The 20,277-nt window shown below is 36.6% G+C and overlaps 1 protein-coding gene across 1 annotated transcript; it reads right to left on the bottom strand.

Annotated features, from left to right (window-relative positions):
• Positions 1–1,291: 1,291 nt before the first annotated feature.
• On the bottom strand, positions 1,292–20,101 carry suclg1 (succinate-CoA ligase GDP/ADP-forming subunit alph). The gene is made up of 9 exons (XM_026304382.1): positions 20,028–20,101; positions 17,534–17,634; positions 14,631–14,747; positions 14,166–14,378; positions 13,478–13,535; positions 12,827–12,910; positions 10,064–10,215; positions 5,774–5,962; positions 1,292–1,553 (listed from the first exon to the last, which is right to left on the bottom strand). The coding sequence occupies exons 1-9, from the start codon at positions 20,059–20,061 to the stop codon at positions 1,527–1,529; spliced, it is 975 nt and encodes a 324-aa protein (XP_026160167.1). The 5' UTR covers positions 20,062–20,101; the 3' UTR covers positions 1,292–1,526.
• Positions 20,102–20,277: the final 176 nt, after the last annotated feature.

Raw genomic sequence — 20,277 nt, 5'->3', positions numbered from 1 at the left:
TCTTACATGAGACACACTAAAGCGGAAAACAGCTCGGCAACTTCAGTACAAGAAGTAACTTCTGATCCTCTAAACAAATAAGCTTTCTGTTCCACTGTCAGTCATTATGTTAATTCACTAATGCAGATTAAAAAGTAATTGTTAACAGTGTGTACACAGAATAATCTGCCTTGGCTGACTGCTGTGGAGCAGATAAGCATAGCCTGTAGAGATGTCCAGTGTAAGGCATTATATGCTTCATTACACACTTTTGTTCCAAGTGTGTTAATTTAAAAAGACGATTCTGTGGAAGCAAAAACCACTGTAACCTTATCGTACCCTTTCATTTTCTTCCACTTGGTCTAACTTCACCTTGTGTACAGTAATGAGGCGTTAATTTAACCTATAGCTTTTACATGGAACTTGGAGGTTTGTCTTAATTAGAGGCTAACTTGAAACTTTGCTCTGCTCACAATCTGAGATGTCAGTACTCATTTTATATTTTTATTTCCACCTCTAGTTTTTACTTTATACATCAAACTTGAAAAAGTGAGTATTAAGCACAATGCCTACAGTTCAATTTACCTAAAACGTATTACAGCTGTGAAACCTCAGTATAAAGTCAGATTAGTTGGCCAAAGCAGGCTATTCTAAATAGTTTTTATCTGCACACTTTTACATGACAAACGAATGCAAAGTAGAATTTATTTAAATTTCTCTGCAAATGATTAGCAAATGACCTCTGACTACTAATCTGCCATTGTCTGTCTTAATAATATAAAAGCATGACTAAATCAAAATTTAAATTCACATTAGCCTATTTAACTGAGAAGTAGTTTTGAGAAACTTGATTCTCTACAGATAACATGGAACTGGCACGTGCTGAAAAGCCTGCAAGCATCATACCCACTCAGCATTTGATATCTTTTGTATCCCTGTCATCCCTACATATGCTGAGTTTTATGCACCTTATGCTACAAAAAATAAAATAAACAAAAAAAAAAAAAAAAAAAACTGAAAAAGAAATCTGGAAACAGATGAGCTCACTGACTAAAGTGACCACATCTGTTTCTCAAATGCGGCATGTGTATAAAAAAAACAAACAAAAAAAAAAACAAAAAACACACAGCCGAAGAAGTGGTATCAGACATGTTTCTTATTCATGTGGACAGCCAGTGAAGTGAGTGATGGAATATGTCTTACAGGAATAAAACGGAATGAAATAGATCACCAAGGTTAGTATGGCATCCTTTCTGCAGCTGTTGACATTGTGTGGAGGAGAGGAAAAAAAAAAACACACACCTGTAAAGCGTTCACATTTTTTACAGTGAGATCTTTATGATACCATTAAGACACTATGATTTATTCTTTCATTATGTGCATGGTACAAGTTGATGGTAGAAATTACAATATAAATATCGTATGTGCGCATTGTAGTTGAAATTATCAGGGTTTACAGACACTGCAGGGCATATCCACCCCCAGAATCAGGCTGTTCATCTCGATTTCAGAGTGGGGGTAAAAGGTCAGGTTCCTTCTCGAACAATTTACAACATCTTCCTCTTCTCAAACTCCTACAGAGGACAATAGAGAGGAAGAAGAAAAGAAACAATGTGAAATGAGGTGAGAGACAGAATTCAATGATTTATTTATGCAGAATTCATAAAGCTCTGTTCTGATCCCATGTATAAGATCTGTGGTTGAGGAGGGAAAGAGAAGCTGCTGGAGCACTGGAGAACCTGTTGTTTTTCCTGGAAAGTGCAAATTGTGTAGCATGTATGTGACAGTTCAGTTGTCAACATTAAAACAACTCACTTCCTGTGATTGAGAGGGCCTACACATCTGCAAAGATCTGATTTATGTGAGGTTATAGTTACTGTGTTTATCAGCACAGACCAACCATGTGACTATAAATGAGAAAGCATTATGTCAGCCATTAAAAAGGATGTTGCTATTTACATATTCAATTTGGGAAATATCACACAAACCGTAGGATGATAGAATATGTCGTTCCCTGAGAATTTTCCATTCCACAGGGGAAAGTAACTTAATGCAAATGTCATTTATCAGGTCTATATAACACACAAGTATGCATGCACATGTTGGCCCTCTCCTCTGTGGCTTGCGGATACCTGAAGGTTTACTGCCACCTTTAGGAAGAAAAAGGTTCATGTTCGTGAAATCTGAAATGCTTGGGAGGCATCATGGGCCTCTCTAACCCCGATGTTGTGGGAAGGATGAAGTGATTGATTTTCAGTTTAGAGATCAGACTGGGTATAAGAGAACATGGCACAAGCTTCAGCAATTAGGAATGAAGCAGCAGAGGAATAGACCCCCCCCCAAAACAAAGAAAGAGTGATAGGATGGAAAGAGTGACAGGGAAAAAGGAGGAGGCAGTTGTTCATGACATAAGTAGATCGATGCATTGTTGGTCTACAGCAGCAGAACAGTAAAATACAAGACAGGAATCATAGCACCAAGTTAAGAGAAGAGCTGTTTGTGACAGAGAGGAGAAGAAAAACACAGACTTTTTGTGTGAGAGACAGACTCAGACACTTGACAAGACAAGAGGAAGAGGGGGAGTGAAATGAGAAAAGTAGAGGCTGCCACTCAAGCAGGAAGAGTGAAAATGCATCTGGATTCAAACTGAGGAGAGCCGAGGAAAACATAATGTGAAAGAAAAGCAAGACATTTACAAGCTAGCAATGACAACAGCTTTGACACACCTGCGGTCAGACGTATGAAGAGTGCAGGCATCATAAATATAGTCTGGCTGCCTTCAACTCTTTGGAGTTGAGAATTTATTGAACCAACAGAAACCGGAGATTAAATGTGTTTGCTGCACACATCTGTATACATGTGCATGCAGGTTTCACTGTGAATATTGAGCAGGATAGGATAATACCATCTGCCACTGTGATTATGAGTTCCAAAATTTTGTAAACAAGTAAAAGGTTATAATTATTCTACACTGCATATGAATTAAGTCCTTCTCAGATAAAACATGCATTTTCTGATATCTTGTCCTTGCACCAGTGACACTGAGAAATCCGTTGGGTATCATAGCAAGCATTGCATATTTAATTGCGATTAACATACCAAATGCTATTTCTAGCAGCTGCCTTTGTGTGTGATGGGTGGCCTATACAAACAGTTATGTGCCAAAGATTTCGTTATCTATACATTTGTGTCCGTTTGCCTGTTTTTCTTACACGTTTAAAGTTGGCAGGGCTTAGCTTTTATAAGGTTATATCAAGTACTTGTACCAACCATACTTTAACAATATTTGAATCAGGGTACAAAACAAGAAGCTGAAATCTTGCACAATATTAGCAGTGACCTGATTAAGATGACAATGTTTTTGGACATGGATATTCATCAGGGAGCACATTCACAATATAAAAAACCTTAAAATTGCATTAAAAAATATGTCAAGATCCGCAAGAAAATACAAATAAAAACAGAAGTCGTAATAGATTAGATGGACATGGTTATGAAGACATTTTCATTTAAGATATCAAACATAAGCTGATTGTTGTCAAGCCCTACTTGTTGAGGAAAACAACTTATTTTGCATTATTCACTGCCCAAGGGCTGTAACTTTGTTTTTCCAATAAAACCCCATTATTTTTGCATGGTTTAATTTTCCCATGTATTTGTCTACCAGGTGTGTATTGCACTACATATAATTTGGGTAGACAAAAACCAAAACATGAGTTGAGGCAAAAGCATTATTTGTCCTGACACATTTCATTTTCACTAACTTCAAAAGCTAGAAATAAAATATAATTTTAACAGAGACAGTAGCTGTCAACCTAGCATGCTGCATCCTGTTTACACAACAGCTGAAATGGCAGTGTGTATCTGTAATAATTATTATGATGAATAGTGTGTGAGGACGTGCTTATGTAACCGAGGACAAAAGCAAATTCTGCAGTGTTTGCTCAATATGATGATGTATCACCTGGAAGTAAGGGCATTATTACTGCCTACCACCATCAGATATTTCATTTTACTGAGAACTACTCAAAATATGTAACACACCTTTTTGATTGTTGACAGAAGGTACAATCTAGGCAAGAAGTTTATTTTGTTCAGCTTGTGTCTTGAGCACTGTAGCTGCCCCTTTGGCATCAGTTACAGATTTAAGTCTTCTTAAGTCTCCACAACCTTTGCACACCTGGATTTAGGTAGTTTATCCCATTTTCCTGGCAAATCCTCTCAAATTCCACTCAACTGGATGGGAAACATCTTTTTGGAGGTTTAAGTCTAGGCTTTGACTTGTCCAATCAAGGACAGTCAGACTTTTTCCACATTTTTGTCTCATCAGACAAGAGGATCTTTTTCCTCATAGTCTCTGTCTTTTAAGTGCTGTTTTACAATCTCTAAGCAGGCTGCTGTCTGCCTTGTACTCTAGTGTCAGTGCCACTCTACCATAAAGACCTGATTGAGTGCTGCTAAGATGGTTGTCTTTCCATCTGGTTCACCCATCTTTGGAAAAGACTCAGAGTGATCCTTGGATTCTTGGTCACCTCGCTTAGTAACGAACTGAAACTGTTACTCAGTTTGACTGGATGGCTAACTCTACAAACAGCAGAGGTGGTTCTAATCAAATCAATTAAATTTGCCACAGCTCAACACAAATCTATTTAATTAAAGCAATCAGGATGCACTTGCTCACAATCTGGAGTGCACAGTAGAAGGTCCGAATATTTGATTAAAAGAGATTTGAATTTCTGATAAATTTGCAAATAGTTCTAAAAACATGTTTTTACTTAAGTCAGACAGGTGGGCAAAAATAACCAATTTATCAATTTAAGATAAAATCTGTAACACAAATTACACAAAGCGAAGGGTCTGAATATTTTGAAGTGACTGTTCATCTCCTCACCCGTTGTGTTGTGCCTCATTCAGGTTAGTGAGATGTTCTCCCAAAGCTGAACAGCTGCTTCTGGAGTCATCATTACTTCCCACACCCAAAGCATTATGTCTATTTTCTTCTCTTACATGTTATTACTTTCATTACAACGGCCAATGAGATTAACAGAGATGTATGAGTACAATGTGCTGAAAATTGAACCACCACACAAAACGTTTTTCATCATTACACACAATGATTATGAATTAAACTTTGGTAAAAAAAAAAAAAAAGGAAACACATGTAAATCTATATCCGCATACAGTAGTGTCAGCAGTGGTAATGAAAGTATAAGATGATGAATGGCTGTAATACACGCTTTCACTTTTTATACATCTTGTTAATGGTGCCTCCCTGGAGATAAATTGAAATAAAGAGGAAGGGGCACCAAATCAGCTGCTATCAACATGTGTTTATTAATTTGTGCTTCTTTATTTTACCAGTGTTTTAAAAATCCCATCTTAACCTCAATGCCCCCCACCCACCCCTTAAAGAAATGTCACACCTATTCAGACCTGAGATTTGACATTAAAATGTTTTTATAACCTTGTAAAAGGATATTTGATTGTAAACTTTGTTTAGAAAGCTTTTAATTGCTATTATACTCTTAATTGTACTTCATTTCTACATACGACCTTTAATGATTTTTATACTACAATGGCAATACTTTATCTGTTTATTAGTACATGGAAATTTTCATAGAATATGACAGGAATGACATGTAAAAGTTTTACTACCAAAAGTTTACGAAACCTTAAACTTGAATATGTAGTCCTTCTGCCCACCGCCCACCCCAGCAGTACATATAAACACATTCTCATAATTGCTATTGCTATTGTTGAATTTTATCATTTATGGTTGGGAGAAAGAACTCACCTTGAACATGGTGCTGCCCAGCTGGGCAGGGGACATGCTGACTATAACTCCGGCTGACTGCAGGGCTGCAATCTTCTCTTTGGCTCCACCCTTTCCACCAGCAATGATGGCACCAGCGTGACCCATCCTTCGGCCAGGAGGAGCAGTTAGTCCCGCAATAAAGGACACCACAGGCTTTGAATTAGGACCCTACACACAGAAGAAAAAGAAAAAGAAAGAGTGAGTGTAAATTAAGGTGAAAATGGTCAGAGAAGGAGAACAAGTTCAAGCACTGCAGTGAAGGACACCACAGGCTTTGAATTAGCAAAAAAGGGGAAAATAGAAAGAAAAGGAGAACAAGTTAAAGAGAAAATGTGAGGATGTGAGTACAGTTTATACCGCCACAAACTAGGTAAAAAGGGTGAAGGAAAAAATATTAAGGCCTGGACTATACAAGAGTGAAAGAGTTTGCTGCATGTGCATTTTATTCGTTCATTAGAAATTAAACACCCCATGTCTTCTCATTACAGAGCGCTCATGATAACAGGCTTGTCAAACCAGCCGTCTCTGTCTCAGCCTGCATTATTAAAACAAAGGGTCAATCAAGCCATTTAATTGCATGGGTTGGTGTATGACCAGATAGGGGCTCAGGCTCCTGCCATCTCATATCATCTCATTTCTGAGATAGTAATTAGTCATGCAGTCACTGATTAGCTCAGCGCCTGTCTATGCTGCTTGCTCATTGATGGATGTTACGTTCAACAGTTAAGATCATTTCCAAGGTGAAGAGAGCTAATATTTCATCTTCAGCAATAACATCATAACAAGCTAGAGGGACGGTGAGTGTGTATGTCTGTGCGCACATACAGCAGCTAATATTTCATACTTAGGAATAACAACATAATTGAGGAGGATGTGGAGGATGCACACACATACACGCACGCACGCACACACACACACGCACAGTCTTTTCAGGCTGAGGCTGGGGCTCATCTGGAAGACTGATTTCAGAGAGTGAATGTGACATGCTCAAAAGCAAAAGCAATCCAGCGAGGTCCTTCAAAGACACCCACTTGCAGCGCAATTTCAGCTTAAATATTCAAACCTGGCTGTGGCAGGAAGAACATGGCAGCCGCTAATAAAAAAACAGAGATGACTTTTGATAATTAAGACTAGCAGGACATAATTCAGCCAGGGAAATGTTGAGGACCTTGGCAAGAAATGCACCGCTAATGAGACATTAACACGTGGACAGTTAATAAGAAAATTAACAGAGAAAGGAACTATTGCTTTAAAGTGCTCTAAATAAGTCGCCAACATCTGTTCTTTGCATTGAAAAATGTAAGCCGAAAATAAACTACCACCAAATCCCCCTTAATATTCAGAAGTCAAATCACGTTCTGAATAAACAAACCACCCTCGTGCAAATCAAGTCTTAAGTCTACCTCAAACGAAAGGGGATTAATTACTCTATTAATCCCTGCTTCCCTGGACACTAAATGCAAACAATACATGCAGGGAGGGGAGTCATACTACCATTCACTTTACCCATTTTTTGTTTTCCACTGTTGGCAGTTCAGATATATTACCTTAATTATAAGACCAAAAGGGTAGTTCCCTCACCTCTGTGTGCCAACATGAGTGGAGGAGAGCTTTTTTTTCTATAAACACAAAACAGCCTGCTTCACTGTGAGGAATTACGGTCACTTAAAAAGTCAAAGAGAGATAATAACACTATATGCCCTTTTAAGCATGTAAGATAGGCAGGAAAAAGAAACTGTTCTGGTCTCAGACTTCCTTCAAATTTCAACCAACACTGCTTTTATATGTTGTCTGCGAAGAATTAAGACTTTTAACTAAGCTTGCAACTTGGTCTACAGGAGGCTGAAATAGGGCAAAAAAAACTATAAACCTCCACAGTAGCTTAGCTGCCAAGTATAATGACCTATTTAATAACAATGGAGCAAATTGTGATACACCTATTCTGTTTAAAACCTATTTCTAAATTCAGAAAGCTAGTGAAACTCCAGTAATGACAGGCAGACCTTTGATATGGGTAACCTTTTAAGATCACATAATGTTGGCAAGCACTGCAGACACTGATGAAGGCTGAACCCTGAAATATGCCCTGCATCATAAAATCTGACAGCAGAACCAAGCAGGAAGTATAAGCTTATTTTCTTGAATTTTACTTTATTAAAGTGTCGGTAGATAAACAGTCTGCAATAACTCAACTGTAACAGTGATTGATACAGGGATCAATACTTTTTCACCTTTCTGGCATAATGTGTCTAACGTGTCAAGTAGAAGTTCAATATATTTAATGTTGCATGACTCAAATCAATCATGGCGCCGGACTTTTAGTTTCACTGAGCGTTCAATACATAATGATTCCAATGTGGTAGAATTTTTCAAGTAAATGTGAAATATAGCATCTTAAAAAAACAATCTTTACAATTAACATCTGACTATGAGTGATGTGGTTTGACAATCAACACACAATTTTCTGCCATAGTTGAAATAGTTTAGTCTATTTCACATAAGAATTTTCTATCTTGATGGTAGTGCCAGTGTTCTTACTGGTTTTAAGTGGTAAAAAAAAGTGTGATGCCACATCTACTCTCACCGATCTACAATAATTACAGTATGATATAATTATAATATTACAGAATGAATTATATAATAAAGCCTCCCCAACATGAAGGTGATAAAATGCTATTTTGTTCAAAATGTTTTACAGATGTTGACTCAACTGCATGGCCATTTTGGAGGTTGTGATCTGTGCTGCTGTACTGCACTGCTTTCTACTGAGAAATGTTTCTGTAGTTCAGCTTAGCCTCATTGACACAAATACTTTACAGAAAACGATTTAAACACTTTAGTCATTTTAGCACTATTTGAATTCAAATGTGATTATGGTTTGGGCCCTGATAAGCAGACTGAAAAGTTATTTTCTATAATGTGATTCATTTGGACTTAGCATTAGCCGATTCTTTCATTTATTTAGAAGGGATATTATGTTGATTTCTTTCTCTAAACAATGAGTTGTGAGAGTGCAGCTGTCCCATTGATACTGATGTTTCATAGGCATCACTAAATGACTTAGAAATTATGTGAACAGCTGCAGCAACCTCATGCATGTTCGCATTTTCTGTAGACATGCTTATAATGCTTTTTTTCATGGAAGTAATAGGCAGCTACCTAAGAAAAAAAATGATCTTACAATTTTTAATCTGATCCCTCAAAGCTCTGATTGGCTGATTCTTCTTGGGCCCCATTTTACTGAAGCAATACAACATTTAGAGGTTTAGTTTTGGCTGAACTCACCTGCTGCAACAGAGTTTTTCACATTAACACAATATTCACATATGGAAGTTGCCCCAGGTTACTGTTTTGGTGACTTGAATTCAAATGTATTTAAATAAAGTTTTTTATTTTTTTAAGTAAAATGTCTGCGGACATCCCGACACTCTTTTCAACTATTATAAATAAGGTCCAAGTACACCATTTTATGTATGATGTTCTATAAAACTGACTCAACAGATCTGTAGCTTACTCCCACACTCAGCTGGGCTTTTTCATGCATATGTTTCATTTGAAATGTCCCTTGGTGTCAACATTCTGGGCGATTGGGTGCTGCAGAAGGGGTGTTTGTACTTTATTTGTGGAGTGAGAAAAGTTATTCTCCTGAGACACCAGTGGAGATTTGCATGTATTAAAGCAGCCAATGGCAAATCAAATCCATTTCTCTGCTCTAGAGCACCATAAGCATGCACACATAGATAGAAACAAACATATACACACACTGAAAAATTAACAGATTAATAGTCATCTGCAAGGAGTGAAATGCCAAGTACGGCCCTTAAAAAGTTAAAAACGTCAATTACAAGTTCTCTGGCACTACCCTCAATAAGCCAGTCATCATCATACTGCTCTCTATCACATGTGGGCATCACAAAAGGTTCACTGCTCGTCCTTTCAGATTTCTAGAACATGCCCTGTGAATAATACCTTCAGCCCATTTGTCATTCTCAATCTTTAACACACAAATCATACAGACGAAGCTGAGAAAAAGCCTCAGGCTATGACCAAAGAGAAAAGACACTTTCATTGTTCCACCTTGTTCTTGTTGTACAGTGGTTTCCAATGTTCACTGCAGATGATAAATTGGAAAGGGCAAGACTAAGAGCTAATTTAGAAAAATATACATGTTTAAAATGAACAGATATATTTATAGTGAAGCACTGCAGTAGAGGATATTACAAGTAGAGTGAAGTGAAATACTGGGTTTCAAATGCGTTACTTCCTTACAGAGTTGTGCTCTTTGAGGTATTCAGCAGCATTCTCCTCTGCACTGCCTCCAATTTCTCCAATTAGTATGATGCCCTCTGTCTTAGGATCGTTCAGGAACACCTCCAGACAGTCTATGAAGTTTGTACCATTGAATGGATCCCCACCAATACCTTGCAGGAGACAAAGGAAACACTTACTGTATGCTCACAGCTCTTAAAGGATAATTCCAGTTAATATTTGAGGATCACATGGCTGCTCAGCCTGAGAGTACAACAGGAAGCACCTTTATATCAATATGGTTGGATATCTGGCTGAGATTGTTCACACTAGTTCACTGGGGTTACCCTGAACCTGAAGTTTCACATGAGGACATGAAATGTATCTAGACTGATTCTCTGTGATTTCAATGTATTCCATTTATCCCTTTTACTCTTGAATGTTGGCTCCTATTTCCAATTTATTGGGAGAAGCCTTCACTTTTGCATACTTTCCTAATTATCTTTTTTTTTTTTTTATTGAATACATTTGCAAACAAAACAGCAACAAATTTGTTCCAACCTTTGTCTGCAGTTTGGTACTGGGAAGGTAATAAACATTAGGTTTATCAGAGCTTTTTTGCTGTGAGGGGCATCTAGACATGACTACGAGAGGGGTGAGAGTGAATTAAAACAGTAATGTACTGTAAAAGCCAAAAAATAAGCTGAAAGGTGTAGCTTCAAAGGGGTGGGGAACTACAGTGTGGGCCTCTCATACAAGTAGTAAAGTGTTCTGTTGTTATTATTGCTGTTTAATTTAAATCTCAAGCACAATAAAATATGCAAAAGTGAAGAATCCTTGCCCAAGCCACTGTAGATAAGCAACAAACTATTCAAAACAATGTTACACTGGACAATGGTTAAAAGGAACACATTTTCTAATTAACATAACCTTTACTAATTTCCTTTCCTTTTATATCCAAAGCACATGACTTGTGAAGCTTTTCTGAATCATAAGGTTCAAATAATAACCTTTAAATAATTTCCACAAAAAATTATAACTAGGATCTATAATTAGTTTCCAATTCCTCCACAAGACAAATCTTTATAGAGAAATTTTCATTTAAATTTATATAAATGTCATTGAAGAACCTAGCAACACCAAAAAACATGAATAATAATTAGAGGACCACATTATCAGCAACAAAGATGACAGTGATATTAAATACTGTATTAACTGTAATTTGCTGTAGCCCCAAGGTCATACCCAGACTTCAGAAGTCGCTAAATGAACCACCAATAAACCCCCTTAATGAACTCTACAATATTTAATACTGTTGCAGCACTGGCTTTATGAAGTCTGGCTAGAGAACAGTTCATAATTAAAATATCTAAATAATAATGAAGCCAAGTTATTTTGCAGTTAATTTGAATGTCCAACACGTCCTTTGATATAGATTTTTTTTGTGCCAAGAATTTGTTTTTATAAAATAGTTAGTATTATATTTTCTATGTTGTTAAGAAGTAACAGAGCTGGGCATAATGGTATCATAACAGTACATCTAGATGTACTAATGAAATTTACAGTGTATATAGTTAGCAAACACGGGTGAAAGGAGCTGTCTACTGATGATTTCAGTGAGAATAAAGAGAAACAAAGGATTGATAAGATCAGTTACAAATTACTTCCGAAGACAGCAAAAAGAAAAATATTTCCATATAATTTCCTGGCTTTAGGTTATGTTATAAAGCTGCATGTGTGTGTGTGCATGTGATCCCCACTGGAAATCAGTAAGTTAAAGACAAGACTGTGAGGAATTGTAGGGAAGAAAACAATGATTATATAACAGAAAAAAACAGGTTGTTTTAAATCTGTTCTTGGATGATGAAATTACTGTACTACCTAAACATCATAGAACTTAGCATACACCTACCAGGTATAACAACATGCTTTGAACGTTTTCGCATCCTGTGCTAATCTAGTAGATTGCCTTCCTATTCCTGCTAAGTCAGGTGAAACATTCATTCAAGGTTTTACATTTGGGTCATTGGAGTAATTATTAAAAGACACACTTATAGAAATGTTATGTATAGTGTGCATTTTAAGTCCCTCAAATCTTGGATCTTGTCAACATTCACAACAAGGCTCAAATGCAATGTAAGCATGTGATGATGAGCGCTTGGTATTAATATCACTTTTCCTTTATACAGTTTTAGCACTACTTGGCTCTACTCTACTCGACTCGACTTTGTTCTAGTCATTTTCCATTACAATTAGCTACCACCTCAACATGGGCGGGGCCGTCCTAGCATGGCAGCACGAAACTGCCATGACGTCCTTTATACATGACACAAACGCATGCATACGCACCTCCTTGTAGGGCCACGGTGTTGTTTTGCAAGTAAAGTTAACCAATTGCCTCGCTAAAGACTATAAAAACGAAAAACAAATGGTCACCGTTGCCAATCAGTGGCACGCAGTCTGTTGACATCACATTTTAGTATCGGTTCAGCTCACTTGGAACCTCGGCCGTGGAGGTACTAATACAGTACCTGGTACCAGGTACTATGCCCTGATGGAAAACCCCCCTAAAAAAACAAGTCTAGTAGAGCAGAGTAGTGTAGTGCTAGTAAAAAAGCCCCATAACTAATCATCCTGTCTTTAAAGGAAATGCAGCAGATACTTTCATGACATATTCTACATTTTAAAGATTCCTCATGAAAGAACCTCATGAATCCATACACCGTTTTATAATCAGTCTGCTCTCATATGTCAAGAAGGCCACACAGGTCATTGCAAGCTTACCGACACAGAGAGACTGGCCCAACCCAACTTGTGTAGTTTGGTGCACAGCTTCATATGTCAGGGTGCCCGATCTCGACACAATGCCTGAAAGACACATTGAGGAAAAAAACAAAAGCTTATGTTTTTTTTTTCTGTAAAACACTATTTAAATATAGCTCCAATCAAGGGTGATAAATGAGATTCAATACAGCTGTCATTTTCAACTCAACTTTGACTGAATTGTTGTCAACATCACAGCAAAAACAAAAGAGATCAGCGTCATAACAGAGCTCTGTAACAGCTGTTCTGCCTGTGCTTTGGGAATGATGGCAGTCAATTTACTATAAAACAGACTTCCTGTAAAGGTTCACTGGCCATCAGCGGTACAAACTGCTTATCAAGCTGTCAGCAGCAAAAGCTCAATCTAGGATTCAAGTACTGTAAAAAAAAAAATCATCTGGGAACAAAGGTACTTGTATGAATAAAAAGAGCTCGTTCTATTCTATTGTATTTCAGTCATTTAAAGACATTTGGTAGAGAATCTTCAGTCAGGCGGCAACCTTCTATTTATAGACAGAAAAAGCTCTCATTCAACAAATATTCTCAAATACATTACACACAAATTTAAAGTGTGTGCTTTTGTGATTTTTATAGACAAATTAGAAATCTCACCAATTCTTCCTTTCTTGTGAATGTGGCCTGGCATGATCCCAATCTTGCATTCGCCAGGCTGCAAATAAATACATTTTAAATGTGAATAAATTTTACTTAAAGTAATGGCTATTTACTGTAACACACACATATATGTGTGTGCTTTCAACTTCAATACTTCATTATATCACTGGAAATGTTGACTTGAAACTCAAACTTTTTTCTTTGCTGCAGAATCTTCTTTGCAGAAGTCATTTATTATTTAACGTTTTATCTTACAGCTCATTTTAAATAAATAACACTAAATTCAAACACCCTCCACAAATTCCCATGACAAAGTATAAATCTTGATGTTTTTTGTCAAAATGCAAACTTTGCTATATCCTAATATCCAGAAAACATGAGTTATACAACACAAATGACTGACTGATTATTCATCTCTACCAAAAACAAAGTAACAAAAAAAAAAAAAAAAAAAAAGGCAACAATATGAAAGAAAATCCTGCTCCTTTAAGGTTTTAGTTTGGCTGTGTAGAATATTAATGCATTAAATCTGAATTACTTCCTTACCCTTGAGAGGGAGTTTGTACTTTCAGCCCTCTTAGACATGATGAAAAAAAAAGTATGTTCAGTGTGAGAGACTCAGTGTGTGTGTGTGTGTGTCTGTGCGCACACACGTGTATGTGTGCATGCATGCGCCTGAGCTTACATTGATGACTCCTGGGCAGTTGGGTCCTATGAGGCGAGTGGTGCTCTGGCGTAGCAGCTTATGTTTCACTTTTACCATATCCTGCTGGGGAATGCCCTCAGTGATGCACACCACCAGGGGCATCTCTGCGTCAATGGCCTCGATGATGGCTGCTGCCGCAAACGGAGGGGGTACATAAATCACAGTGGCATCTGCCCCTGTGCCCTCTTTTGCCTGAGGTGAAAAATAAAGGTACTAGTAGTGTATTAAATATGGAAATTCTAAAGTTATGAAATAGTGCCACCTAATGTTACTTCAGAGATTATCTTGAAAGCGTCACAGAGCTTCAAAAGATATTAGAGTTTCACTGTCAGATCAATACATATTTCTCTTTTTGTCCTTATATCCTTACATATTCAATGTACTGATATATTTACATAATTTTAAAAAATGGACAATGACAGAATGATGAGGAGTCACACATACCTCCCTGACTGAATTGAAGACTGGCAACTCAAGGTGTGTCTTTCCACCCTTACCAGGGGAAACACCCCCAACTAACTGGGAGCCATAGTCAAGAGACTGCTGACTGTGAAACGTTCCCTACAAGGAAAGAGGAAAAGAGGAATCAGTGTGTGTGTGTGTGTGTGTGTGTGTGTGTGTAATGAAGTGGGGTAGAGCTACTTCTGCAGCATCAACCTTGAGATATCATTACAGACAGAGAGGAAAGAGAAAAAATACTGCCATCCAGGATTAATCACCTGTGCTGCTGAGTAAAGGGATGAGTTCATGGTTCTTCTAAGGGATGTACTGTAACTGCTGTTAAATATATTCAATAAGAACAAATCAAAATGTTCCTGACAGATAAATAATGATGTAAGCTTAGTTTAATCTCATCAAAGAACATTTGAAATACCAATCAAAAGCAGCTGTGAATACTCTCCAACAGTGGCAATAAAATATCTCCCAAGAAAGATTGTTTACAAAAACTATTTCATGTGTTGTCACTCCCATGCAGGCTGTAACAAAGTAGTTGTGGCTGCTGGTGTATCTTTTTCCTGACATTCATAAAGTAGATTAGTTTGCTTCAACCCACACAGACACACTGGTTTGTGAACTAATTTTGCATTTTTTCATAAAAAAAGTGTAAAAATGATTGTTTTGTGTGTATTTTGTATTCATCAGTTTTAACACATACTGTCCATTTTTGTGGGTGGATGTATGATGCAGTTTTGAGTAGACCTTAAAAAGTTGTCAAGGTAATAAGCACCACTGGAAGTAACTATATGAAAATATCAGTTTTAAGAGTTTAAAAGGTGAAACATAAATCAGGCAAGAGGTTTTTTTTTGTTTAGAAAACTCAGAAGATAAATATTTGTGAAGAGAATTGTTGTAATTATTTTTTTAAAGACTGAGCAAAAACATTTTATTATTGTTATTATTTCCGTACCTTAATTTCTTGTTTCTTATTTGACAACATACACACCAATGTAGCTGATATGCTAATTGGAGCCTGGCCAATTTAAATCTAGCCTATTAGGTAAAACTTTAAACTGTGCTGTCGACTTTTAAATGTCACAAATCCAATGGTGGGTAAATAAAAAAAAAGTTGTGCTGTGCAATCAAAACTACTCATATCCACAGACACCAAAAATATAATTCTTTCAAATGTTAAGAGTAAACATAATCATTTATGGAAATACAATATAATACAGAACGCAGACGATACAGTGTGTATCTAAGTGTAATCATAAAGAATGGAATAAGGTGATTTTTACCAAGCTTGTATTTGAAAGGTATAATATGTGATGTTTTGATACAGTTAATACCTATAGTAAGAGTAAAGAGATGATTCTGGTGTTTGTAATCTCAGCCAAATGTTAGTACTCACTGTTCATAGTGTGTGTGATACAAATATCACCATCAGGACCCATTTGAAATGAAAATAAACAAGACAAAGCAGCAATAACAATAAAGGGGGCAGAATGTATTCTGGGAGGGAATCTCAGTTGTACTTTCCCAGAAAATCAGTGCATGATGGAGGTGGAAATTGATTTTCAGCTGAACAAATCCTACTAGTGTGTAGTCAGTTAATTATTGCTAAAGATGCTGTAACAATATAGATGAAGTAGCCAAAGGTTTTAACTACAAGTGCAAATAAATGACTTTAATGTAAAAATTATAACTAACCTATTAAGAGGAATTAGAAGCTATGAATCAGCATTTTCCCCCAATGTAATACACTCCTTTACCCTGCTAACTTTGCTGTTTTTGCCAGTCATTATTATCACAAATGTTAGGACAATAAATTTGAGAAATGGCTTGCTTATCAAGCCAGAAAGACACGACAATGTGCACTCAATAGCACTTGCTTCATTTCTCATCCTTTTCTAATTATCTGGAGTGTTCATTGGAACTATATTTAACAACCTTTTATTATGTTGAAGCAAAAATGGAAGATGAAAAATGGAATGTGTGCAAGGACAGAGGGGGGGATATAAATCTGTAAAGTCCATGTTTCTGGCTTGTTGAACACACTTGTGAAGAGTTTTATTCTCCTTGAATGGACACGGTTCAGAGTGAAATACTTGAGCTTTTTCATGGTCCTGAAAAATAACTGGGAGGACTATGATCTGCCAGACAAAGTTATTTTTATTGACTAAAATAATGACCAAGGGTATGCAGTAAATTGAAAGTTACTGTTTTTATTCAAAACAAGCTGGGATAAAGCAAGAACAAACTTAATGTACAGGCATTTGAAGTAAAGCACCAACTCTCATCACGGTGAGATGATAAAATCATGGTATCAAATGTTTTTAGCAATCAGACAGACCATGGATATTGTCATGATTAATACTACAATTTGAGAAAAAGAATCCGTTAGATCCAGTCCAAACATTTCCCTTTTCCCTGAAACTCTCTCTAAATTCTAATTATTATTTACTTTAAAAAATCTTTAACTGAATAGTGTTAATATTGTTTTTCTCTATACTATTAAAGCCACAAGAGAAGGGACTAATTCATTGTCTAGAATTTTTGTTGCTTTTTCTGAGATATTAATTTAGCTTTTCCTTGTCTGAACTGAGGACAGATGGTGTTGTATGTTTTTTAAAGTGTCCTGAGACAAACAAGTGATTTTAGGTGATTTAAATGAACTTGGCTGGAATTCACATATTTTATGTAACTGTAAACGCCTTGAGGAAACCAAATGTAAAATTATGGAAATAAACTCTCATGTCAAGTGATCTTAGACGCACAAAAAAGTGTTAGTGAGTGCTTTTCTAGTAAGAAAAAACTGAGATTTCACAACAAGATTAGAGTAACCTAATCCAATGTGAAGCAATAAGAAAAAAAAAACATACTGATAGCAACAAGTTATCAGTACAAACCTGCTTCCCTGTGAAGCCTTGGCAGATGACCTTTGTGTTCTTGTTGATGTAGAGGTTATTTCGTGTTCCTGTATAACAGTGCCTGACTCCACTCTGCTGCACTGTATTGAGAAAGAGGGAAACACAGATAGGTTTTAGGTGACATCAATACACATTTTAAACATGAAAGCATTACAGAATCAAGTTTCACATGCACTTGTTCACTGAAGGGGGGGGGGGCAATAACTGTATAGTTAAGTGCATGTGGAGCGCAAACACAGTCAGAGGTGCGCAAATGCACATAATCTGTCATTTAAAAACAATTTCTGGGAGTGAAAAACTTAAAATTGTTTCTATTTAACAACAGTAAGCCCCTTCCTTTTCATAACAGATTCATTTATGCTCTCTATTACCTTTTCTTCCAAGATATTATCTTTTGGACTTTAGACTTCAATGTTTTGGCAACAATTGATTTGCTCTTGCAACTATCCTTTATTACTTTTTTCACACTATGTAGTTAACTTCAACTGCACTTGTGCCCACAATAATTCTTACTTTTAGTCTAAGATGTACCATGAAAATGCTTAATTACAGATGGCAGCAACTACAAAAGGAAATGAGATACACGAGAACACGTTACACCTAATTATACCGACTGATTGGAAATTAACAACTTACTGCAAAAGGTCTGCCCAGACCTCTGATTATGACAGTGTTATCAATTTCAAAAAGAGATATTACAAACACATTTTGTAAACTGTAAACATGTTGTAAAGTGCATGGAAAACATGTCATGGAATAATAATACAGCAATTTATATGTTGACACTGCATATGACTACCTGTACTGTGACAGGTCCATTGGGACAAACTTACAAATATTTATTGTCTAGTTCTGCCTTTTTTTGACCATTTTAGATCACTGTTTTAATTTTGCAACCAATACATGAAATATATTATTCAGGTCTTAACAAGTCTACAGCAGTTTCCAGCAGCTGATAAGAGCTGTTTACATAGACAGCTGTTTACATATACAGCTGTCTACATAGTAAGTAGCAAGATAATTAGGTCAAAGTGTAGTGAGGGAGGCAGCATATGAACATATACTGCTAAGACAAGAACTGGATATATTGTGTAACAATCTTACTTAACTGGTAAAACTAGTAACATACTTCAACATTCGCAACACCCAGCAGAGTGAGATAACACAAGGATATTAACCGGTTGGACAGAGCTGTGAAAGGTCTGTTTCATCTTTCACTCACGTTTGCACACATGTATAATCATTCAAATGACACCAAAAAACTGGACAATTTACTTATTTAAGTTAGCACACAGTTCATAACAAAATCATAACATCAACCTTAAGTGTATATAAAGCTGTAATTACCATATTAATGCCTTCAAGTGAAAAAAGTTATTTAGTGCTGCAAAGATTAGCTGACTGATCATGTTGTCAATCAACAGTTAAAGTCAATAAACAGAGGAATGTGATAATGAATTAAATGTTTATGCAATTTATTAAACAAAAAAAGATAATTTATAGGCCTCTTTTAAAATGTCATCCAGGGCTTTGTGAACTTGGTGGTTTATTTTCACTAGAAAAGCAAATCTTTATTCAGATAAGTCTCCCAAAGCACAGATGTTCTGAAACCTTAAGCTAATTTATATAACTAATTGAAACAGTTTTTTTCCTCTATTAAATGTGAGCAGGAACAAGCATCAGACAAAAGCTGCCCACTATTAACAAAGTAAAAGACAAACAACAAAATGAAGTCAAATAACTCGTAAACTGTTTTGTTTTTGCATATGTGTATCCTCACTACACACGTGTAGAGCTGAAGCAAAAACAGCACCAAAAATGACCTGAGTGGTTGAACTTTGGCCTCCTTTAAGTCAGACAATTTATCAATGACATAGTGCAAAGTTCACTTAATAATCTAACGCCGTCTCTTCATGTTAAACAGACACATCAATCACATTCTTGCCTTAGCTTCATGTGAAATAAACTTAAATGTCAAATCTCTAAAATGCACCGAGAAATAAGCATGCAGACTGCACAGACAGACTGAGCAGCTCATCTGGCTGCTTCCAAGCGCTGCTGGATCAAAACTAAACACAGGCTAACAGTAGTTTACGATACTCTACAAAAACAATTCGGAGTACATATTTGCGCTAAATTTAGTCAGGAACAATGCCAAGGTCAAATAACAACACCTGCCCCAGCCTGGCAGCAGGTTGACAAGGAGTTAAAGTTAGATTAGCTACAGATTAACGAAAGGATAGCTAGTTAGCTTGTTCGCTACCTGTCAATAAGTAATAACAGCATGTACAGTTGGCAGGCTAGTGTGGCTAATTAGCCTAGAAGCTAACTAACTGCCAGCCCAGGGGAGCTTTGTAAAAGCCTACAAAGCTCGCTCATGTACACCACGAAGCCAACGCATATATTTGTGTTGCAGAAACTTAACTATAAAGCATTTCAAGCAATTAAACCCATAATTTGTTAAAATACTTACACAGCAGTCTGGTAAACAACCTGCTGTGAGACATCTTCGGTCATTCACCAATGACACCGGAGACTGAGGACCCACGGCAAAGAATTTAGTTGACTACAAATATCCCCGGAGTTTTGAAAATACTTAAAAATATGTAATTTTTTCATAATACATTTTCCATATTTATTTATAATTGACTTACTACTTTTTCATGTGTTGTGAACATAGTACATTAAACAGATACCACCATTAAAATAATTGCAGGGGATAT

The sequence above is a fragment of the Mastacembelus armatus genome, chromosome 1 (genome assembly GCF_900324485.2).
Source record: "Mastacembelus armatus chromosome 1, fMasArm1.2, whole genome shotgun sequence".
NCBI lineage: Eukaryota > Metazoa > Chordata > Actinopteri > Synbranchiformes > Mastacembelidae > Mastacembelus > Mastacembelus armatus.
The sequence above is the reverse complement of the archived record's forward strand: the minus strand, read 5'-3'. Positions and strand labels throughout refer to the sequence as shown.

Excerpts from the sequence above, each read along its gene's own strand:
- suclg1 (XM_026304382.1), bottom strand. The coding sequence starts at position 20,061 with ATGTCTCACAGCAGGTTGTTTACCAGACTGCTGT. Across the intron at positions 12,911-13,477 it reads TCACAAGAAAGGAAGAATTG|GCATTGTGTCGAGATCGGGC; the intron begins GTGAGATTTCTA and ends TGTGTCTTTCAG. Across the intron at positions 5,963-10,063 it reads ACCTCAAAGAGCACAACTCT|GGTCCTAATTCAAAGCCTGT; the intron begins GTAAGGAAGTAA and ends TTCTGTGTGTAG.